The sequence below is a fragment of the Cheilinus undulatus genome, linkage group 12 (assembly GCF_018320785.1).
Source record: "Cheilinus undulatus linkage group 12, ASM1832078v1, whole genome shotgun sequence".
Taxonomy (NCBI): domain Eukaryota; kingdom Metazoa; phylum Chordata; class Actinopteri; order Labriformes; family Labridae; genus Cheilinus; species Cheilinus undulatus.
In genome coordinates, this window is record NC_054876.1 from 44,891,875 (window position 1) to 44,916,871 (window position 24,997).

Consider the following 24,997-nt stretch of genomic DNA (forward strand, 5'->3'; position numbering starts at 1 on the left):
TAGTTACCACTTTACACCAATTTTGTCAGTTTTTTTTTTACCCCTTTTCATACTTTTTTCCCACTAATTTTAACACATTTTACCATTTAACGCCTATTTTTGTCAGTTTTAAACTCTATTCACTTCTTATTTTCTGCCTGTTTTTGCCACTTCTAAACCAATTCTTGCCACTTAAGCTTAACGTTGCCTCTGTTGACCCATTATTGATACTATTAACCCCTTTTTACCACTTTTTACACCCAGTTTTTCCCCATTTTAACCATATTTCACCATTTTATATGCCTATTTTTGCTTGTTTGATTGAATTTCTGCCAATATCTGCCTATTTTTCTTTCTCAGTTAACCTTTTTTTGCCAGTTTATATCAATTTTTCTTTCCATTTCACAAAATTTCCACAAAATTTGAACTTTTTGCTAATTTAAAGCCATTTCAGCCACATTTTAACTCATTTTTACCACTATTTATGCCCATTTTTGCCACTTTAACCCACTTTTGCCATTTTTATCTGATTTTTGCCACTTCCAAACCATTTATTTCTGCTACTTTTAAAATCCAACTTCACTACTGTCCACCATTTTTTTGCCATTATTAACCCATTTTAGCAATTTTTAAACCATTTTAATTCTTCTTTTAACAAAAGGGATTTACATTTTTAAGAATGCTTTTTACTACACAAATGATTTCAATAAGAAATTTGTTTCTTTAAGAAGAGTGGTTATTATTCAGGTCAAATATAAAATATCCATATCACAGCTTAACTTTACAATGGACCATGGTTTTACTGACCTCCATGGGTCCCCATTTTGGCTGGGTCCCAGAAATCTCCCCCTTTATCCCTCCTTATGTGCAGCCTTGTCTGCACATGACTATTCTTGAATGTTCCTGGCTGGTCAACCACCTTCAGGTACAGCGGGGATCCCCGGTCTCTGGCACCTTTATTTTGGGGGTCAAAAGGTTGAGAACCACTGCCTTAGTGTTCAAGCTCTAAAGTTGTCCGCTCCAAATACAGAAGATGATAAAAACTTCTGTAAACATCCCAAAAGGCTGAATACAGGCAACGTAACTTTGGTGGTGATTTTCCAGCCCTGGATGCAACTTTAGATCCTTTTTTGAGAGGGTGATCCATGCTTTGGCCTGCAAAATGTTTGTTTACTTCTAAGAGACATTTTAAGACTCTTCTTGACCATTCTATTAATCCACAGATGTTTCTGCAGAGATGTGAAAATGAGTAATTTCAACCCATGATTGTTGGGATATGTTAGGTGTCTTCTGAAGGGTTTAGTGTTGGAGGTAAATCCTGGACAGTCTGAGTATCAAGAGAAGATGAAGCAGAGATGCAGCAGAAATCAAGGTTTTTAAACTGACCTCAGATTTGTAAATCTTTTAGCCACCATTAAGCACAATGGTTGTCTATGACTTGATCCTGTTTTCCGATATAACAGCCCCACAAATGGGAATGTTTGGACATTCATTGCATGGGAGTAAGGGTGAGAGCATCCAGAAATGATTGTAACAATTAAAACTTCCATCTTTTATCAATCTTTTTGGGAAGACACAGTCTGGTTTCAAAAAGCTGGATCGATATCCAGGACTTTATCTGGCTGACCGGTTCAAAATTCCAACAACTGGGGAAGTTTAGATGTTTAAAACTTGGTTAAATAAGCTTGAAGCATCCTTTTTTGCCCTCCTCTTGCAGACTGATTTAAATCTACATATTTTTCTTTTGATAATCTTGCATTTTTTGCCATCCAGAAAGTCTCTTTTGACCTCCTCTGTCTCAACCTTTTACCATCACTCTCTCTGTGCAACAAACTTCCATTCCTCCCCGATTGTCTCGTGACTTCTCTAAGTTCCATCTATCTTTTCTGTCTGTCTTCAGAGACTCCCTCCTCCTCTCCCTCCATCGTCTCCTCCTCTCCTGAACTCTCCATACATTTGGAAGAACAGCTCCATCTCTCTCTGCAGCGTGGTGTTTCGGAGGTCCGCGTCAGCTTTAGCTCGCTCCATGTTGCGGATCTTGATCTCAGCGACGCTTTGGCTGCGTTTCTGCTGCTCCAGGCTGACCCGCAGGACTGCCACCTGCCGCTCCAGGACGTCATTACAGCGCTCCAACCTGCAGCAAGCACATGCACCATAAAATGTAGTCCACGTACAAGGTTTCATAAAAAAAATTATGATGATTGGACATGCAAAACCTGTGTTCATAGACCATGTTTATGGCATCAGCCTTCTCAATGCAAGAACATCCATCATACATCAGCTGATTACTTTGTGGCCTCAGTTCAAAATAGTCTAGGTCAGCATTACTCATAACCTTGCAAAGCAGATGGATTCACCCGTTTCTGTGTTTCTCACTGGCGAATCCATCTTGCAAAGCTGCCGTCTGAACCGTTTGGGCCCGGTTAGAAAGTGACAGGACCAATCAGCATCATAGGGCAGTACTTTTGGGCGTGGCGAAGTCGTGACGTAAGCAAGCAGCAACAAGAGGCCAGTGCAATTATGCTAAAGCGTCAGTTTTATCAGAACTTGACGACCTTTCTTCATTAAAAGAAGAACAAAGAACAGCAGTGAGTTGTTTTCTTTTCAAAAACGACAAAAGTCGAGTACTGACATGTCCTCAGTCGCCATGGTTCATGTTATGCAGCTCTTTATAGAGTTTACACCTCGGTCACAGCTACGATGTCAAATGTTTTGTTGCTCTGATTGGCCCGTAAAGATGTGACAGACAGAATGTTCATCCAATCACCCTCAGAGTTTTTTTCAAAGGCTCTGCCCTTTCCCAAATGTAATCTAAGGAAGGTTTGCAGGTGGATGTGTGAACCAAATCCATCTAACCTGTCAGATTACGTTACTCAACCCTGCTCAACAGTTAGAGCCAAACTGTCGAAAGATACCTTTGCAAGAGCCACAATCTAAGTGGTGAAAAGTTAAAGTGACAAAAAATTAGTTACAGGTGGCAAAAACTGGGTAAATAGTGGCAAAAAATCAGTTAAAGGTGGCAAAAATGGTCAAAAAGTACCAAATATGTAGTAGAAAATGTGTAAACAGTGACTATGACAGGGTTTATCTATGACAGGGTTTATCTATGGCAGGGTTTATCTAAAACAGGGTTTATCTATGACAGGGTTTATCTATGGTAGGGTTTATCTATGGTAGGGTATATCTATGACAGGGTTTATCTATGACAGGGTTTATCTATGGTAGGGTATATCTATGACAGGGTTTATCTATGACAGGGTTTATCTATGACAGGGTTTATCTATGGTAGGGTTTATCTATGGTAGGGTATATCTATGACAGGGTTTATCTATGGTAGGGTACATCTATGACAGGGTTTATCTATGGTAGGGTATATCTATGACAGGGTTTATCTATGACAGGGTTTATCTATGGTAGGGTTTATCTATGGTAGGGTATATCTATGACAGGGTTTATCTATGACAGGGTTTATCTATGGTAGGGTATATCTATGACAGGGTTTATCTATGACAGGGTTTATCTATGACAGGGTTTATCTATGGTAGGGTTTATCTATGGTAGGGTATATCTATGACAGGGTTTATCTATGGTAGGGTACATCTATGACAGGGTTTATCTATGGTAGGGTATATCTATGACAGGGTTTATCTATGACAGGGTTTATCTATGACAGGGTTTATCTATGGTAGGGTACATCTATGACAGGGTTTATCTATGACAGGGTTTATCTATGGTAGGGTATATCTATGACAGGGTTTATCTATGACAGGGTTTATCTATGGTAGGGTATATCTATGACAGGGTTTATCTATGGTAGGGTATATCTATGACAGGATTTATCTATGACAGGGTTTATCTATGACAGGGTTTATCTATGACAGGATTTATCTATGACAGGGTATATCTATGACAGGATTTATCTATGACAGGGTTTATCTATGACAGGGTTTATCTATGACAGGGTTTATCTATGACAGGGTTTATCTATGACAGGATTTATCTATGACAGGATTTATCTATGACAGGATTTATCTATGACAGGATTTATCTATGACAGGGTTTATCTATGGTAGGTTTTATCTATGACAGGATTTATCTATGACAGGGTTTATCTATGGTAGGGTATATCTATGACAGGGTTTATCTATGACAGGGTTTATCTATGGTAGGGTATATCTATGACAGGGTTTATCTATGGTAGGGTATATCTATGACAGGGTTTATCTATGACAGGATTTATCTATGACAGGGTTTATCTATGGTAGGTTTTATCTATGACAGGATTTATCTTTGACAGGGTTTATCTATGACAGGATTTATCTATGACAGGATTTATCTATGACAGGGTTTATCTATGACAGGATTTATCTATGACAGGGTTTATCTATGGTAGGTTTTATCTATGACAGCGGTTATCTATGACAGGGTTTAGCTATAACAGGATTTCCATCCAAATGTTTCATAAAATTTGAACAGAATGTTTTAAACTTGGCCAAATAAATTAAAAATACATTCCTGTTGTATTTGAGTCAGTAATGCTGCTGTTTGAGAAATGAAGGGTAAGAAATTCTTCATCATTAACCACAGATGAGTTATCATGATAGTCATCTTTACTGGTGCTGGACTCTTACCTCTGGATCCTGGCCTGGTACTCGGCCTTCTGCCGGGCCATCTGTCGCTGCAGCTCAGCCAGCAGACAGTGAGCGTCTCTGGGCTCTGACTGAGCCTCAGGCTCCTGGATATCTGGAGGACTGGAGGGAAGGAAAACCTCTGAACTTCCTGTACTCACAGGGCTGAGTAACGGACAAGAGGCTGGAGAGTTAGGGTGGCTGACATCGTCCTCATCGTCATCTTCATCAGAGTCTCTGCTTTTGTCCCCGTCGTCATCTCTCTGGTTGTTTTCCTCCTCTAAGATCTGACCTGAGGGGATAATCTGAGGTCTCTTTGGTGACACATCAGGACTGACTGTGTCTGCTTCATCCCTGCTCTCGTCCAATGGTAGGACCTCACAGGACGACCATGAAGAGGAGGAGTCTTTAGTCTGCCATGCCTCCTCTAGCTCAGCCACCTCTCCACAAGTGTCCGGATTGTCGGTTTCAAAATTCCCTCCTGTGACCTCCGCCATGGCCTCACGCTCACACGATCCATCCAGGTTATCGTAGGCAGAGAGGGTGCTGTCGTCCTGAGCCTCACTGCTGCCACCGCTGGCTGTTTCTGGAACTGCAGTCTCCTCTGCAGCTCCAGAGCTCCAGAAAACATCGGATTCTCCTGGAACCCACCAGGCCTTTGCCAGCCCAATGACGACAGATTTGGGCTGGGGGTCTTGGACCTGGATGATGGCCGAGAATATCTGAGTATTTGTGAGTGACGGTCCTTGGACGGCATTGTCATGGTGATAATTTAAGTCTGAGTGGGGCTGATGGGACTGACTAGAGGAGGGTAGGGGGTAGAAGCAGTTCTCTGGGTGGGAGGAAGTGTAGCGATGGCCCAGGAGTCTCTTCTGACTAAAAGGTAAGTCTGACTTGGCAGCAGACAGATAGGCACAGCTGGAGAAATCAGGGAAAGGAAGGTTGGATATCTAAGAAACATTTGAACAAAAGACAGACCACACTATTGTGACATGAGTTAGTAACTGAAGATGGATTGTGTTAGAGATGGGATGACCTTAGTAAGAAAAGCTGTTAGGTTCAGGAGGCCATGCAGGAGAAGACTTTCCACTGGATAAGAGTCATCCAAGCATAGTTTGAGTCCCACAAAGAAATAGCGAAACCACAGGTGGGTGATGTAGACCTAGGATGAGTAAAGAATAAAACAATGAAAAGAGGAATCCAGGTCTGGAAAACCACAATAACACGGTAAAATCTTTAGTGTGTTTCTGCCAACAAACCTCAACAAAATCTCTTCAGTATTTGAAAAGATGTGCATCCATATACAGTACTTAACAAATTCATTAGACCACCTGTCATATTTGTCTCAGAGACCATCCAGCATCATGAAGTGCTTTAATGCAGACTCCTTCATTTCAGTGAGCTCTCCACATTTTACCATTTTGAACAGGAATGAGGGATTTCAAATTGAATTCACCCAAATTTGAGTTGGCTCACTGGGCTTCTCTGAGAAGTCAGAAATTAATCAAGCATAACATTCTAGCATTAAAAATATCATTTGGGTTAAAGAGCTTCTACATATTGGTGTATTAACCATTGCAGAAACATAAAAAAATGATTTTGGTAATTACCAATGCTGTTAATTTAGGGCAGCGGTGGCATAAACCTTACTTTGGGTGGTGGTCCAATAAATGTGTTAAGCACTGTACAGCCCTGATTCCAAAAAAGTTTGGGTACTGTTTAAAATGTAAACAAAAAAAGAAAAAAAAACAGAAAGCAAGCTGGGTCAGCAAAAGGCCAGGAAAGTAAGTGGTACCAGTGAAACACAGATGGAGGTACAGTTTGCAACTGATTAGGCTAATTGGCAACAGGTCAGTGAGATGATTGGGTATAAAAGGAGCATTTTAGAGATGCAGAGTCTCTCAGAAATAAAGATGGGCAGAGGTTCACTATTCTGTGGAAAAAGTGAGTCTAAAAACTGCAACTAAATATTGGGAAACAATTTCAGAAAAAGTAAAATTGCAAAGATGTTGAAAATCCTACCATCTACAGTTCATAATATCATCAAAAGATTCAGAGAATCTGAGGACTAAGAAAAATTGGAAAACTGTTCTGAGGTCAAAATATAGAATCCTGCACTAGAAATCACTGTACGGGCTCAGAAACACCTCCAGAAATCATTGTCTGGCAGCACAGTTGGCCGTGCCATCCACACATGACAGTTAAACTTGGATCATGGAGAGAAGTAGCCATATGTGAACAGTATCCAGAAACAAAACCGTATTCTCTGGGCCAAAGCTCATTTAACATGGACTGAGGAAATGTGGAAAACTGTTCTGTGGTCAGATGTAACCACAGACGCTGTGTCCTGTGGACTAAAGAGGAGAAGGAGCATCCAGCTTGATCTCCATCACATCATTATGGCTTCACAGGAGAGAGTCCGGGTCCTGAACTGGTCTACCAGTCCAGACCTTTCACCAATAGAACACATTTGAAGCATCAGCAAAAGAAAATTCCAGCAAACACCCAGGACTGTTGAGCAGCTAGAATCCTACATCACACAAGAATGGGACAGCATTCCTCTCCAAAACTCCATCAACTGGTCTCCTCACTTCCGAGACGTTCACAGAATGTTGTTAAAGAAGAGGGGATGCTACACATGGTAAACAAGGCCCTGTCCCTACTTTTTTGAGATGTATTGCTGTCATGAAATTTAAAATGAGAAAATATTTTTCATGAAATGATAAAATCTCTCTCAACATTTGATTGGTGTTTATGTTCTATTATGAATAAGATATGGGTTTATAAAACTTGAAAATTATTGCATTCTGGCTTTATTTGCATTTTGCACAGTGCAACTTTTTTGGAATTGGGGCTTTATCTTTAGGACCTGCTTGGTTCTATTAATGAGTCTCACAATAGCACTGTTTTTCCCTTTGAATAGAGTAAGTTTCAGACAATTTCTGATGAAAAACATTAATAACAATCTTCTAAAAAGAAACAAAAACGACTGGTTATGATCGTGCATTTCCTCTTATGGCTTCGGTATAGTTACTCACTGAAGCTCCTCTCCAATGAATAGTGCCTTGATTTATACTCAAGAACATATCCAGAGTGATGATGGCTAGATAGTGATTCTCTGAGATGTTGTTAGTATGGTTGTTTTGGTTTTCTTACCTCGGGTTTAGTCCATCTGTAGCCGTCTGCCCCGCCTCTCTGGAGCGCTCAGTGATCAGCGGCAGAGACAGCTGGCGGTGGCAGGATGGTGGGTGGAGATGGGGTTGTCTAAGAGCACCTGGTGAGGCGCTGGAACCTGCAGGTCTACGAGCGGAGACGGCTGGAGGGACTCTAGCAAAGAGAGACTCGTGCTCTCTGATGAGCTCCAACATCAGGACCTGGACCAGGGCTGCACCTACAGCACAGACAGAGACAGATCTTAGAAGATGCCTGACGGGGGGGAGTCATCTTGGTGGATGTTAATGCGAGAGTTTACCATGCAACTTAGGAGACATACTGTATTGTGAAGTCTGCAATGAAGTGGCTAACACCACAGCTAGTAACAGTGTCCCAAACATTACAGAGAAAAAAATCTGCAGCTCATTCAGGGTGCAAAAGATACAGACATCCAAGATTACCCCTCACCTTTAAGTGAAACAGACCAGAATTTGGAAAACTGATCAGAATTCCTATGCCACTATAAATGTCTACCTCCCATGATGCTTTGAGGGTCTTCTGCTTTGGCTCTGAGGATATTTGGCCCGAACACAGTGGCCAGGTTCTGGCTGCTCATCTTATTGCTGCTGGAGTAACTCTGGACGTCGTTTAGAAACCTGTCCGCACACAAAAGAGGAACATTTATGCACTTAACATTTCTGGATCATTATCTATATCAGGGGTGTCAAACTCAATCACAGCAGGGGCCAGATTCGGAATTCAGGTCTAACCTGAGGGCCTAACAGGGTCAACAGTAATGAATCATGGAAAAAAAAAACTAAGCACTGATGATAGGATGATTTGGAGATTTAAAAAGTCTAAATGATAAGTTTAAAGGCTCTTTTTGCACTTTTAATCCATTTTTGCCATTTTTGTCAAAGTTTTGCCACTTCCAACCCATTTATTTCTGCTACTTTTAAAATCCAACTTCATCACCTTTTACACCATTTTTTGCCATTATTAACTCATTTTAGCATTTCTAAAACCATTTTAATCCTTCTTTTAACAAAAGGGATTTATATTTTTAAGAATGTTTTTTACTACACAAATGATTAAAAAAAAGGTTTGTTTCTTTAAGAAGAGTGTTTTTTCAGGTTAAATATGAAATATGGATACCACAGCTTAATTTTAATGGTCCATGGATTTGTTGACCTTCATGGGCCCCCAGTTTGGGTGGGCACCAGAAAGCTTTCCGATTTGCCCCCCGTTTAAGGATGACCTTGTCTGCACATGACTATTTTTAATTGTATATGGTTGTGTTCAACCACCTTCAGGTACAGTGGGGGTCTCCTGTCTCTGGCACCTTTATTTTGGGGGTCGCGGACTGAAAAGGCTGAGAACCCCTGCCTTAGGGGTTTCTCTTATCCCTTGTTGTGCATGTTGCATGTGCATGCGTCTCATTTTGATCTTCTTTCTTTTGCACATAAAAACTCAAAGAACTAGAGAACTTTAGTGAAGCTCTGGGTCTAAAAACAGTTAGGAAGATTCTTACTGGCAGATAAAGTTGAGTAAATTGAAGTTTGCGACTGGTAACTCATGAAGAAGACTCCTCAACTCTCCTAAACCCTGAGAGAGGAAAAAGAAAAGTGAGACAAAAATCACAAGATAAGAAGAAAGGAAAGTTTCAGTTCCATGTTTTGTGTGCTGCCCTCTGAGGGCATTTAATGTCATCATAACAGTTCTGTATATATTTAAGCTGTGCCTTTATGGTTTGACTTTCTTGGCCTTTCACGGCTACCGTAGTTCAGTTTAGAAAGAAGCAGGAGCATAGACATAATATATACGTAGACGCCGCATTGGCCAGTGGGCTGTAAGTCAACGCCGCCGCCATTTTACCAGAGGCATTCCAGGGCAAGATGCCTCACTCCTGTGCTACGAGGGTCTGCACTAATAGAGGCACAGAAGAGACAAGTTAGCGTGGAATAATTTCATGGGTAAGTTAAACAGATTTTTCATCATATTAGGCTGGAATAACAACACGTGTAGAGCCAGTTTCCCTAACATTGTTGTTAAGTAGATTAATATCCATGGTTAAGCTAGCTTTTTAACAACGTTTTGCCTAACGGTTATTTTAGAGAAGGATGACTCAATTGCTGTCAGTAAAATAAGATTTGATGTAAAACGTATCATAGACAAAGAAGAAAGTATCCATATAAACAATGTAAGTGTATAGATAGAGATTATTATATATATATATATACCATAAAATACCAAATAATAGCCTGGGCATTTGTTTCAATCACTGAGCAGACCAGGCGGCTATTTGAGACAGGCGTTAATTCCTTTTTCACAAAAATCTTACCTTGCAAAAAAATGGAAAAATATGGTAAATTTAATCAAACTATTTACACCAGTATGAATATTCCCTTTACATTTTTAAGACAAGACTACAGTACCATAGTTATACTTTTGTCTTCTTCTGTCAACTCAACACTCTCTAAACACTTTAAATACTGGTAAAGAACTAAACAAACACAAAGCTTATACTGGTGAGCAAGTTAAAAGGTAAAAGGTAGATGATATAAGACCAAAGGCTAAATAATTTTTCACTGCAATGGGGCCATGGCACTGCTATCTCACTTGAGAAAACCAGCAAGGGAAGGGGGTGCCCCAGCCAATGAGGAGGCTAGTACTCGCAGCCAATCAGGCTCAGGTCAGAGAGAGCGTTCCTATTGGCCGCTGTAGCTTCCGTATCTCAGCTCAGTGAGAAGTTGGTTGAATGGCAGAATTACGGCGGTGTTTGGTCCTGTGTAGAATTTGTTCATGATGAGATGAAGTGTTTGCAGAGCAAAATCACTCCATGAGCGCTTTGCCACCATCAGGATTCAATTCAGCGGACATTCTCATCCGCGAGGAGGTATGTAAGCTGAGGGGCGGAGCTACGGAGCTCAAACAGTCAAACCATGAGTCAAACACAGAGAAGAACAGGAATGGAGGGGGGAGTTGAGAGTTGATTCTATATGGTTCTCATCGAAAGTCACATGGTTTGGTATTTTACGATATACATATACATCTATCTATCTATCTATCTATCTATCTATCTATCTATCTATATATATACTGTATAGTAACTTAACCATGCAGTGTATTAATAGGCTACTTGAATAATATACATTTTTTGGCTCTCTGAGTCATTTTGAATCATTTAATTACCAAAAAATAAACCTGTAAACCATTTTGTATACAAACGACTCAGCATCACTTAAATGTAAACGTGTGTTTTTTTAATCAGAAAACCCTTCATCCCCTTTATATTTGCGTTTGTTTATGGAACAGTCTTGCCTCTGGCAAAATGGCGGAGACGTTGACATATAGCGGCAGCGGGCAAACAGTCAATGAGGCGTCTACGTATATTATGTCTATGCAGCTAAGTGGCAGACCAGAGTCAGCTAATGTCGGCTTGAGCTAGCAGTTTTAAGTTCGCTTTTAAAGAGTGTTGGAAACATATGCCTGTAAGTATGGTTATTTTGGACTACTTATGAGGCTGTATGTTGAAAATGTGTGATTTAAGTTTCTGATTTTATAGTTAGAAAATTACCGCGATCGCGATGCTAATTTTCGTTAGCCCGTAAATGGGATTTTTCATTATGTGTTAGCATTAAGCTAACAGATCTTTTTTGACTTTGTGTGAGATGACTGCATTGGTATGCTAGCTTTACAGAGCATCATGTTAAGACGTGTAATACAGTTTGGTTACAGTGAAAAGTGAAAATGTTGTTTTTAGTCTGTATAGTGACAAATTATATTCTCTGTTATTTTACAGTTTTACTGAAGAAAGTGCCTTTGTGTGTGAGGTCTTAATAAACGGCCAGACCAAGAAGAAACAATCTCTCATTTCACAAAGAAATGTTTATCTATCTGCCAAACCAAACCTGAACGTTCACAGAGGGCAGAATATTCTGTCAATTGTGCATGCTAATTTGCTAATGCCTCCATTTTTAACAGTTTTACATCATGATTACAGGATACTGTAATGTTTTTGACCACCAGTAGTGCTACTGGACAATCTTTCCATGACTTGTGCATTAAAATGACTATAAAGATTAATGTACAAAGGCACAACGGTGGCAGGATCAGAAGCCCTCCTTAATTTAGTCAACAATATATACATGGAGTCAAACCACTAGAGGTCAGTAGAGGTGCTGTTTCCAGTGGGTCTGAAACTACTCTGATACAGTCAGTTGTTTTAAAGTTGTAGTTACCCGTGGGCGATCATTCAGCAGCTTCTGACCACAGACCAGGAAGTCCTGGTATCGTCTGTAAGGAACCAGCGGCTCAGGCAGCTGTCTGAGGTAGAGCTTCAGCAGTGATGCCACCGTGTGGACATCTGTGTTACTGCAGGAAAAAAACACATACAACAAGCTAACTGTTTTAAAATCACATCAGAAGAACATGTGATCGAGAAAGACACCAGTGTGGCCGTACCTGTCGAAGGACGGTCTCTCTCCTGCATCAAAAGCCTCCTGCAGCTCTTTGACCAAACTGGCCTGCCCCGGCTGACGAAACAAACCAACCTCATGCAGGCCACGGTCCCTGATGAAGGTCACGCACTGCTCCACGACCAAAGGAACCAAACGCACGCCATAACGTCGCTCATAGAGCACCGTCTCCTCCAGGCGCTGACCAAAGACCCCTGAGAGACAAGAAGGCAGGTCTGAGAGTGTTTCTGTAAAGCTTTTAGACGACCGGTCTAAGACTATGTGCTATGAACAAGCATAGGGGCCCTATGTTAAGGAAACTGCACTGTGCCATTGGTCTACCTGTGAAAGGGATCCAGACTCCCTTGTTGAGGCTCTTCAGCCACTCGTCTCCCTGACCGGCGCTGTTTGAGAGGAAGAAGTACGAGCCTGGGCTGGCCAACACGTCTCTGTTACCTTCAGACACAAATGCCAGGTTTATAGGAAACTCTTAGAAAGCAAGTCCATCACTACTGATTAATATGATGGAATAATCTAGCTCAAGTTTACTTATAACACAGCTGGTCATACTGTCTAACTGGGATAGCATCATTGCAATGATAATTTGAAAAACAATTCATCAGAAGCAGAGATAGTCCCCAAACTCCAAACCTCTACTAGACTACTAGATTTGTTAATACTCAAACTTTAAATTCTGTGCTTAGGGTGTTAAGTTTAACTGTAAATATTGACCAAAGTCAAATGTTGTGCATCCCTAAAAAATGCCCCAGTTCTGTTGTTCTGCTCGGGGTTCTGCTCCCTCTGTGTGCAGTCATACAAAATGAAATGGTAGAAACTCATCCAACCAATCACAGGCAGCCATTGGGGCCATGATTGACCATCACGTCCTCGTACACTGCACGAACAATGAATGATGGGGCTGAAAGTTACCTTGGCATGCAAGTGAGTCATGTGACTGAAAATCAAAGACAAATTCTGATCTGTTTTTGTGGTCAAGCATGAAAAAATGTCCTGTACGTCAGTATCATTGTCATCTTAAACATTGGTATCAGCCCTGGCTTTCTCAATCGGTGCATCTCTTATTTTGCTAATGTAAATATTGGTCATTCAGGAACATTTGGATTTCATAGATTGATGTCAATGTCATAAAAACACTGTAAAACCTACCCATTAATCAGGTTATCCATTTTAATTGATAAACCGCCACAACCAGCTGGCATCAACCCTTAAATCCACCAACTCTCACTCTTTTTTAACCCCTATCCCTGCACTGTCTCGTTAACTCTCTCCTTCACATCCCATCATGCACTGCTGTCGCCTCTCGTCAAAGTCATAAGCAAAGACACACAAACTCAAACATGCGTGCGCGAGGGACACACGTGCACACAATGTCACCTCAGACAGAAGCCTGAGTCAGCATTTATTAGATGTCAGTTAAGGGCAACACATCCAAACACTCAGCCTTACAGTGGAGGGATTAGTGGCTAATATGTTGATGGTTTGAGTGTAGCAGTGTATGCTTGCCTCACCTTTGTGCCCTGTACTGTCATGTTTCCAGGACTTGAAGCAGCTGAGGCCCATGCTGCAGCGCTCCTGCTCGAGATTCTGCCGTATTGTTTGTCAATGCTCAGCAAAAATCAAAAAATGTTAGGAGATGTTATTGTTCAACTTAAGGACAGACAAATAAGCCTTCTCACCTCCTTCAGTCCTACTTTAAGCTACTCAAACTTGGACAAAATGTAGAGAACTCTTGTTTTTTTATCCATCCTGGAAGATAACACAAAGCTGCTCCAGTGGAGTTAAGATCTTCATTAAGTTGTGTTTTTTGCAAGTACACCCCTTAAACACAGGCCCCTGGATGCTTGGCTTCAAAGGGATGCATTTTCATCTTTGGTAGGTATATTTAAGAGATGTCCTGGGTAAAATTGTTGAGTTCTGCAGGATGTTACCTCTTGAAAATTGTTGTAGCAAACTAAAGAAACTCCACTTAGGTGATTTGTCTCATCTGGAAGTAGATTTCAGCTATTTAAAACCCATAATGGAAAAAAGACATATAATTGCAGGTGTTTATCAAGGAAAATAAATCCTGCAGGAAATGTAACCATATGATGAAATCTGACTATTTGAATATTACAGGAGGAGATTTGGAGACTTTTTCTGCTCATTTACACCTTCAAAAGAAGAGAAACTTTTGAATTTTGACCAAAAAAACTGCACAACACTTATGACAAGTTAACCTATGGATATAAATCCTTAAAGAGGGGATCACTCCCAATATATAAGACCAAAAAACAACATTTTTGCATAGTGTTTCAAGGCTTCAGTGTTGTGAACATGTTGGAAAGACTTTAAGGAAACACATCTTCCAGGAGAGAGTTTTGCTCTGAATTCGGAGGATTTTAGGGAGATATTTGCAGGATTGCATCTTCAGGAGTGGTTCCTCATGGAGCAAATATCCTAATAAGGGTTCATGGTTGATGCAGAGTGTTTCAAAGAAATATCTCTTCTCCTCGTAGATATTTTAGGGCTTTCGGTGGAGATTCTTGCTGGATCGAGCTGAAGAAAAAGCTCCTGTTGACAGAGAAAAGTGCAAGGATTTTGCAACAGAAAAACAAGACTCCTTAGGCCAATCTTAAAAATTTGGCCCTGCATTTTATATTTCCATGGCCTTCAAGACAAGAGCCATCTTTTCAGAGCTAAAGTGACGAACATAAGCTACCAAAATCTTTCAAGTAGCTCGTTCTTCTGGTGGGACATGCAGATTCCTGGAAGAAGAACCCCTCAGAAACATCATCGTTCATGTCTTAGGATCTCTTTCAGGTGCGTTTGTGCAGAGCTGCAGACATCTAGTCTTCATTCGTCCTTTAAATGCTCCCAAGAGGACAGACGCCTTGCTGATATCTGTGTCCATTCTGCACAGGCATCAGGAGTGAGACGTCTAATCACGCTGTCGTTGGAAGATTCCCATCTCTGAGACACAATGTCAGCATTATTCCACATCTGTCTCGATTTTCCAACTTTTACGGTATTTTTACTCCTCAAATGGTAAGAAAATGAGCTCTTTATGTTCTTCTTGCACCCCTAGAGTCAAACTTGTGCATCGTCCAAAAGCAAAAAGACGATTTTAGCATTCCTTCATGCATCCTGCCTCATTCCTCGTCTCCCTCCCTGTCCTAAAGTGGACGCCCTTCTTCATCTCCATCCCCAGGCTTCTTTATCTCAACGTCCACATCTTCCCCATCTCTGTCCCTCTTCTCCTCCTTCCCTCTGTCCCGTCTTTTCCTTCCTATGTCTCTCTCCCTGTCCCTCTCTTTGTCCCCGTCCAGCTCGTCCTTCTCTATCCTCTCATCCTCTCCCTCTCTCTCTTCCCATTTCCCAGCAGTCTGTGTGCCCCCTTGTTGCCCCCCTCCCCATTTACCTCATCAATAACCATGCTGTGTGTGCGTGAAGGCTGTGCATTAGCAAAATTGGTTCTCTGCGACGCAGCGCTGTTTTACCAAAGTAATCACAGCTGATGGTGAGAGAGAGAGAGAGAGAGAGCAATGATCTGGCCTGAAATCTGCTGCTGCTGAAGTATGCTCTGCTGCAGCACGCTGCGGCCATGATTCAAGTGGAAATAAAGAGAGAGAGAGGCCGGACGGCCGAGTCAACTTTTGAACTCCATTAAAATATAAAGAATCTCTCTCTCTCTCTCTCACTACTGTAAAATTCAATAAGCTTCACTGGCCCCCAGTACAACAGAGAATACAGTATAGAGCTTAAACTGTCTAATCAATACCAGCAATCTAATCTTTTCAATTGAACCGTCTACACAGTGTTACTCAACCCTGCTCAACCAAAAAGCAAAATGGTTGAAAAATACCTTTGCAAGTGCCACGGTCCAAGTGGTGAAAAGTGGCAAAAATGGTCAAAATGCTAACCTGACACGCCAGATGGATTAGTTTCACATATCCATCTGGGAAAGCTTCTATAGGAAACGTTTGGGAATGGGCAGAGGCTTTGAAAAAAACTTGGAGTGTTATTGGATGAACATTCTGTCTGTCACATCTCTACGGGCCAATCAGAGCAACAAAACACGTGATGTAGCCGCTATCAAGCTGCGCGTGCGCAGCTACCGACGAATAACTTGAAACATGGCCACTTCAGACATGTAAGTACTCAACTTTTGTTGTTTTTGAAAAGAAAAAAACTCACTGCTGTTCTTTGTCCTTCTTTTAATGAAGAAATGTTGTCAAGTTCTGATAAAACTGGTGCTTTAGCAGTATCCGCGCTAAGCTCTTCCACCATAATTGCACCAGCCTCTTGCTGTTGCTTGTTTATGTCATGACTCTGCCGCGCCTGAAAGTACTGCCCCTCGTCGCTGATTGGTCCTGTCACTTTCTAACCAGGCCCAAATGGTTCAGATGGGAGCTTTGCAAGATAGATTCGCCAGTGAAAAACAAAGGGAACAGGCGTATCCATCTGCTTTGCAAGGTTATCAAAATGCAGCAAAAATGGGTTAAAGTGGGGAGAAAAAGTGGAAAATGGTCAAAAAGTTGCAAAAATGGGTGAGATGAGACCAAAAAAATGAGTCACGGGGGCAAAAATGGTCAAAAAGTGGCAAAAACCTGTCAAAAAAACAGGTGAAAAGTGACTAAAATGGGCAAAAAGCTGTCAAGATTGGCAAAAAATGGAAACAAGTAGTATGTAATGGAAAAGGGTGGCTTAAATGGGCCAAATGTGGCCGAAAAAAAAATGGTGACAAAGGTCAAAAATGGGAAAAAGAGAGGCAAAAACTTGGGAAACAAGGAAACAAGTGGTATTTAATGGGAAAAGGTAGCTTATTTGGACTAAAGTGGCAAAAATGGGTTTAAAGTGGCAAAAATTGAGAAAAAGTGTCAAATAGAGGTTGCAAAATGGGAAAAAAAATAGGAAAATAGGGGTGTGAATGGCAAAAAGTAGGTTAAATGGACAAAAGTGGCAAAAAATGGTGAAAATGGGCAGAAATAGGATAAAAGTGGCAAAAATAGGGAAACGTTTGCAAATAGAAGTTGCAAAATGGGCAAAAAGAAGTTGCAAAAAAGGGGTGTTTAGTGGAAAAAATAGCTTAAATGGGTGGACAGTAGCAAAAATGGTGAAAATGGCAAAAGGTTTTTCCTTTTTAAGGTTTTCGGGGGAATATATTTAAAATTTAGACAACGGTGAGCCACGCGTTGAGTAACACTGGTCTACAGGATGAAATACTCAAAGACATGTTGGGTATGCACACAATCTATGGACAAATGTATTTGGCCACACCTTTTAATTAGTGAACTCAGGTGTTTTAATCATCACGGGTGTATAAAACCATCACCTAGCCATGCGTCTCCCTTTACAAACATTTGTGATCCTAAACGGGTCGTTCTGAAAAGCTCAGGGACTTTAAGTGTGCTACTGTGATGGATGTCACCTTTGCAATAAGGCAGTTTGTGAAATTTCATCCAGGCTGGATTTTCCAGTCAACTGATAGTGATATTAAAAAGTGGAGGTGTTTAGGAACAACAGCAACTTTATCTTGAAGCAGAAGACCTTCGTGAATGGGTTTCCATGGCCGAGCAGCTGCATGCAAGCCTCACATTACCAAGTCCAATGCCAAGCATCAGATGGAGGGGTGCAAAACACTCCGACACTGGACCGTGGAGCAGTGGAAACGTTCTCTGTGGAGTGACCAATCACACTTCTAAAGTTTGGTGGAGGAGGGATAATAGTATGTGGCTGTTGTTCAGGGGCTGCACAGCGGCGCAGGGGTTAGTGTTGTTGCCTCACAGCAAGAAGGTGGGCTTCCCGGTCAGGGCCTTTCTGTGCGGAGTTTACATGTTCTCCTCGTGCATGCCTGGGTTCTCTCCTGGTTCTCCAGCTTCCTCCAACCACCAAAAACATGCTGGTGAGGTTAATCGCCTCTCCCAATGACAGCTGAGGTAGGCTCCAGCCCCCTTATCCAATGGGATGAGCGGTATAGAAAATGGATGGATGGCTGTTGTTCAAGATCTGGGCTTCACTTATCTCCAGTCAGGGGCATAGCTAGGGATTATGGGCCACCAGAAAGAATATATCACAGTCACCCCTTTACCTGGCTAGCCAAACAACAACTGTTGCATCATTTTTTACAAGTATATATTAATTTTTCTGTATTTTTGAAGCATAATTTCCCCATTTATGAACAATATTTTTACTATGGCTATACTGAATTTACTTACATTATTTTACAGCGCTAGACTATACCTTTTGGGCATTTTTAAGAGAGAAGCAGAGGCCCCCCAGTATTTAATTTACTCTGTTTGATACATATTCCAGCCTGTTGACCTATTCATTTTTTGCTTTTGGTTCAATAATGACACTAATTACTAGAAAAAATAGATAAAAACACAGTTTTTATTGCAGGCTCTCCTCCCTACTGTGGGCCCGGGTAAGCAGTACTCTTTCCCCCCTGTGCTGCGTCCATGTCTTCTGTGGAGACACGATTCTAAAAATTCAATGTTTTTTCTCACAATAGGTCAAATGGTGCCATCTGGTGGAAAGTAGTAAAATTACAACTTTTACAAAAATAATACTGAAAAATCACCATGCAGTTTTTTATGTTCTTATGGCTCCAGGATAAAAACAAAAATTCTAATGGAGGTAGATGGGACCAAAATTGACACTAGGGACACAAAGGTCAGGATTTTTTTTCCCCAAAAAATTCAAAAAATTCCCAAAACTCACGTCTGAAGCTTGAAAACTTATATAACAAAATTCAAATCACCCCAAAATGGTACAAAGGAACACATGATGGGTAAAGAACTGGTCTTGAAGAGTTTGGGGTGAGACTGACCCACACAGAGACCTGACCTCAAACCCATTCAGCACCTTTGGGATGAACTGGAGCGGAGATTATGAGCCAGGCCTTCTGGTCCAACATCAGTGCCTGACCTCGTAAATGCTCTTCATGCAGAATGAATGGGCACACATGCCCACAGAACACTCCAGAATGTTGTGAAAAACCTTCCAAGAAGAGCGGAGGCTGTTATGGCTGCAAAAGGGGGGCAACTCCATATTAAAGTACAAGTATTTGAATAAAACATCATTACAGTCCCTGTTGTTGTAATGGTCAGGAGGCCAGAAGATTATTTTTTTCATACAGTGTATCTCGTTATATCTGGCTTTTCTCTTCTGATGTTTTTCTTATTTAATATCTGTAGAAAAAAAAACAGTGTACAGCAGGGATGTCAATCTCAGTCACAGCAGGGGCCGGGTTCTGAATTTGGGTCTAACCTGAGGGCCTAACAGGATCAACATTTAACCACTGACTATTAACTATTAACCTAAATGATTTTCAGATAAAAAGGTCAACATGATGATTAAAAACTCAAAATCTGATATAAAAAGTCAAACTTATAAGTTTAAAAGGTAAACACAACATTTAAAGACAAAATAATGTTTTTGAAAGGCAAAATATGAGATACAATACTGAAACCATGATTTTTTACAGTCAAAAAATCATGAGATAAAACTTGAAATTCTGATTTTAAAATGTCAAAATATGAGATTAAATTTCAAATTCATGAGTTTTAAAAGTCAAAATATGAAATAAAATTAAAAATCAGGAGTTTTAAAGGTAAAAACATGAAATAAAAGTGAAAGTTGGGAGTTTAAATGTCAGCAAAATAGATGAAATTAAAAATCATAATATTGAACAATTAAAATATGAGATAAACATGAAAAATGGTGAGTTTAAAATGTCAAAATATGAGATAAAGCTTAAATTTGGGGGTTGAAAAAAGGTCAAAACATGAGATAAAAGTTAAAATCATGACTTTAAAAGGTCAAAATAGGGTTTAAAATTTAAAATTATGAATCTAAAAGGTAAAAATATGAGATAAATAGACAAATTTATGAGATGTTAAGGTTATAATATGAAATAAAAAGTCAAAGCCGTAACTTTAAGTCAAAACTGTGAGATGCAAAATTGAAAGTATAGAGAAAACACTAATTTCTCCTATGTTCCTGATGTTTTATCAAATTGTTTTAACTGTTTTTCTAATTTTTATGACTCAACAAGGATGTTATAAATCATCCAGGTTTAGTTCACATTGTTATACTGGAGGAAATCTGCAGACCTTATACTGGTGGGCCAGTTCTAATAAAAATATCATATGATCTGGTGGGCCGGGTATAACTGCACCACGGGCTGGATTTGGCCCCCGGGCCTGAGTTTGACACCCCTGGTGTACACGTTATCACATTGTTGGACTGTTGTTGAGCCCAGGAAGAATAGCAGCAGCTGATGGGGATCCTGATAAACTAAACTAGACTATCTCAGCAAAACCAACCAAAATCAGATGCATGCACCAGCTTCTGTAATAAAACACTGTTTCAAACCTGTTTCTTTAGTCATATCTATGTTCAGGAGTGTCCGAACACCAAAAATAAATCATGCTGACTACCCTTAAATCATGCTGACTACCCTTGAATTAGATGCATTACTTAATGTCTGCATGTATTCAGTAGGCTGGTTTTAATCTGAGCTGAGAGCTCTCACATCTGTCTGTCAATACAGCAGCATGGCCGGCATTCTCATCATTACAGAGAGCTGTTTGTTCGTGTGTGCTCTCCACTAAATGAAACGTGTCACCTGCATGTCTGTAATGAATCACAGCATGGACATACTCACCAGGAACCGTCTGTCTCTGGGAGAATAAACTGACCTCACTGTCTGCATCCTCCTCCAACAACAGCGCCCCCATGTGGCCACAAAGGACAACTACCCACTGTCCAGTGGGTTTGTTGAGCAGGAGTAAAGGAGAGTCAGTGAAAAGGGAAGAATCTAGATATCTAACCACAGAACTGAACACAGGCCCACTGCCCACCTTATTAGGTATACTTTTTAATTGCTTGTTAATGCAAATATCTAATCAGCCAATCAAATAACAGCAACCAGGTATGTAGACATGGACAAAACAGTCTACTGAAGTTCAAACCAAGCATCAGAATGATGCTTTGATGCCTTACTTTGAACGTGGCATGGTTGTTGGTGGCAGACGGGCTGGTCTGAGGGTTTCACAAACTGCTGATCTCAGGAAATTACACACAACCATCTTGCCTTGCTGATAAAAGAAGACAGAGGGAAGGGACCAGGCTGGTTAGAGCTGATAGAAAGACGACGTTAACTTCTGAGATACACAGAAAAACATCTCTGAATACACATGACAGACGCAGATGAGCAACAGGCAGGAGACCATAAGGGTGACACTCCTGTCAGTAAAGAACAGGAAAATGAAGCTGTGATTTGCAAATGATCACCAATATTGAGAATAGATTGGAAAAATGTTGCCTGTCCTAATGCGTCTTGATTTCTACTACAGCATTACATGGTAGAGTCAGAATTTGGTGTAGACATCATGACAGCATGAATGCATCCTGCTGTATATATCTACAAGACCAGGGCCGGTGCAGCTAATCTGTAGAAGCAGAGTACTCTGTGTCAAAAGCACGTAAATTAAGTTTGAAAATGCATATTTAAAATTTTCAGTGGCCAATTTGATGATAAAAAAAGTCTTCAGAGTGCATAAAAAGCATGCTCATTACATCTGTCAGACCAAAGAAGTTTGAAATATCACAACATATAGGAATGTGGGCACAAAGCAAAATGTAAAACAACAAGCAGAAGAACATGTAAATTAACTCACTTTGGTCTTCATAAATTCACAGCTTGGTTAAGAAATGCTCCAGACTTGTTCTGTCATTGTCCTGATATGATTAAAAATCACCTATGGTTGCAGGATGAGCTGCTTTACTGAGGTCATGGCCTTAATGGCTGCCATGGTTGCTTTTCTTATGTTTTCGTCTTGGCAGATTTTCAAACCAGCTCTGTGCACGCTGCCACCTGCAGTATCGGAGTACATATGCAAGTTGCCTCAGTCATGGAAAGATGTTGCGTATGAAACAACTGTTCCTGATGTGAAAGCACGCCTAGACAGTGTGCAGGAGTCTGTCTGCAGTTTTCGAGAATTAAAAACGAAAAATGACCAAGTAATGGGTGTCTAGGATTTCTGTTTTTGTTGCTTTTGTATCAAACAGGTTTCAATATTGTTTGATTTAAAAAATTATAATCTGTTATATATCAAATATTACAATTCCGATACAAAATATAATGATAGGATTCTGATCCAGCCCTGCTTGAATGTTAACTTTTTTGCAATTCAAACAAGAAAAAAACAAAATGCTGCAGGGTTGTGTCTTAAAGTCTAACTTAATCATCCTGCTGCTGGGGCTCCAGTCAGTCGTGGACCTTTAGAATTAACCTAGACTCTCTCCTTTTCAGCACCCCTTATACAAAACATGTCAAATTTAGTCATTCTCTTAGGTTTATGGATTGTCTTCTGTCCCCGTGCTCCATTTAGAGCAGGGGTGTCAAACTCAAGGCCTGGGGGTCAAATCCGGCCTGTGGTGCAGTTGTACCTGGCCAGCCAGATCCTATCATATTTTATTATAACTGACCCACTGATCTGCAGATTTTCTAAATGTAAGCCTAACCCTGATTATTTAAAAAATCCTTGTTCTGTCATGAAAGTTAGAAAAAGTTAAAATGATTAGATAAAAAATCAGGAATGTGGGAAAAGAAATTTTCTGTTTTAATTTCATATTCTTGATTTTGCATCTCACATTTATCAGGCAAAGTTTGACTTTTTATTTCTTATTTTGACCTTTCAATTCACATTTTTGACTTTTGCTCTTATTTTGTTACCTTTTTTGATCCTCAAATTTAAAATTTTAATTAATATTTTGACCTTTTAACTCACGATTTTACTTTTTTTCACACGTTTTGAACTTTTTAGCTCCTTACTTTGACTTTGACTCAATTTTAGATTTAAAATTAATACTTTGACCTGTGAAACTCAAAATGTTTTTTTTTTCTCAGGCTTTAGCTTCTTTAACCAATGATTTTTTAAATGAATCTCATATTTTGACCTTTATAGCTCATGATTTCAAATTTGTATCTCATGTTTTGACCTTTAAGAATCATGATTTAAACTTTCTTTCTTTACATTTTCCTTTTAAAACATGATTTTGACTCTAAATGCCTTTTGAGCTATAAATTTTGATTTTTTATCACAGATTTTGATCTTTTAAACTTACCATTTTTACTTTTTTGAATCTCAAAACCATTTATCATCAGTGCTAAGGTTTTTTTCCACCCATAATTCATTGCTGGTGAAAATGAGGTTGACAATTTATGGTTAAATGTGGACACTGCTCTGCCTTCAGGTTGGACCCAAATTCAGAATTCAGCCCCTGCTGTGATTACTTTTGACACCCCTGATTTAGAGTTTGATTTATTTGGGAAATATTTTGACAAAGCGGTGTTATTTATTTTATGAGATTTCCTAAGTTGATCTGGCGTGTCAGGTCAGCTGTTTCCTGTTTTAAACTTTTAGGATCCTTCAGTTCTCAGCCCACAGACATAAGGGACAGCACAGTTACACAATTTCCTGAACACACAGTTCAGTCAGGGATTTAACAGGCATCCCAGGCTGTGGCCAGGTTTTAACCGTCTTGTTATTTTTTATGTTTGAGAGAGAAAGAGAAGCCTGAGGCGAGGGCGGTAGGGCGTCAAAGCTGCAGTAAAAGTCACATCTTTTGTACTTCAGGTGTTTGCACTGAGCTGAATTCAATATATTAACCATTTTTGATGTTACAGTCAGAAACACAAACCTTTCTGTCACCAGGACACATAAATGCAGAAGTCCACCCCAGTTACCCTGAGGCTGAGGAGGAGAGTGGAGGTAAAAATGAGAGGGTACCTGTAGACCAGTGATACTCAACGTGTGGTTCTGGAGCCACATGTGGCTCTTTTCTGATGATTTGTGGCTCTTTTATGTCTTCATTTGAAACATTATTCCCATTTTTGCCACTTCTTTTTGCCACTTTTATCCTGCTTTTTGCAGTTTGTTGCCACTTTTTGCCCATTTAAGCTGCCTTTTTCATTTAAATACCACCTATTTCCCACTTTGCCACTCTTTGCTGATTTTCACTCATTTTTTGCCATGGTTTTGCCACATCCCACCCATTTTTGCCACTTTCTGCCCTTTTTGCCACTTTTTTCTCCCCATTTTTGCCGCTTTGCCACATTTAACTTATTTTAATTGCCACTTTTCAGCACTTAGATTGTGGCTCTTGCAAAGATATTTTTCAACAGTTTGGCTCTTTGGTTGAGTAACACTGCTGTAGACAGTCCATGATACTAAATGTGACTTAGGCTCTAAATAATTATAATTTTCCCTCAGACAGTCTCTGGTTGTTTTAAAGCCATGCATAAATCTTCTCTTGTTTTAAACAGCTTGTGAATAGTCCGTAGAGCTGCCATAAATAGGAGGAGATCATAGGATCATGACTGTAGACCCCCCTGAGGTTTGGGTTAGGCTCTGAATGTTTACAATGTCTGCCTCGGCCTCATGTTTAATGTACATAAAGTCTTATAGCGTCATGATATCATGTGTTCAGTACATACTGTTACGGTCACTTACTCTTCACCTGCAGCTGCTGTCAGGTTGACTTCAGTCCATCGGAGGAATTTATCTAAACAGGAATTACATAAGGAAAGAGAGAGCGTCACGTTTATTATAGAAAAAACATTATTGATGATGAGACCATTACATGATGTGCTTCTAACAGAAAAATAAGGTGAGCATGAAACAAGAAAAAGCTTTTTTTTTTTTCAAAAAAAAGTGTAATACAAAAGGTGATTATTTATTTGCATGTTGTACTGAAATTGTGCAACATTGG

At 40.1% G+C, this 24,997-nt stretch overlaps 1 protein-coding gene across 1 annotated transcript; it reads right to left on the reverse strand.

Moving 5' to 3' along the window:
• Positions 1–976: 976 nt before the first annotated feature.
• On the reverse strand, positions 977–14,233 carry LOC121519204 (rho GTPase-activating protein 24-like). Its single transcript, XM_041802040.1, has 9 exons — positions 13,747–14,233; positions 12,560–12,673; positions 12,225–12,432; positions 12,002–12,134; positions 9,292–9,365; positions 8,295–8,416; positions 7,764–7,998; positions 4,611–5,525; positions 977–2,113 (listed from the first exon to the last, which is right to left on the reverse strand). Exons 1-9 carry the CDS (start codon positions 13,796–13,798, stop codon positions 1,876–1,878), a joined length of 2,091 nt encoding a protein of 696 aa, XP_041657974.1. The 5' UTR covers positions 13,799–14,233; the 3' UTR covers positions 977–1,875.
• Positions 14,234–24,997: the final 10,764 nt, after the last annotated feature.

Bases quoted from the DNA above. Each gene is read 5' to 3' on its own strand.
- LOC121519204 (XM_041802040.1), bottom strand. From the start codon at position 13,798: ATGGGCCTCAGCTGCTTCAAGTCCTGGAAACATGACAGTACAGGGCAC. The intron at 12,135-12,224 runs GTACGGCCACAC...TTTTTCCTGCAG, and splicing joins GAGAGACCGTCCTTCGACAG to TAACACAGATGTCCACACGG. The intron at 5,526-7,763 runs GTAAGAAAACCA...TGATTTCTCCAG, and splicing joins ACAGATGGACTAAACCCGAG to CTGTGCCTATCTGTCTGCTG.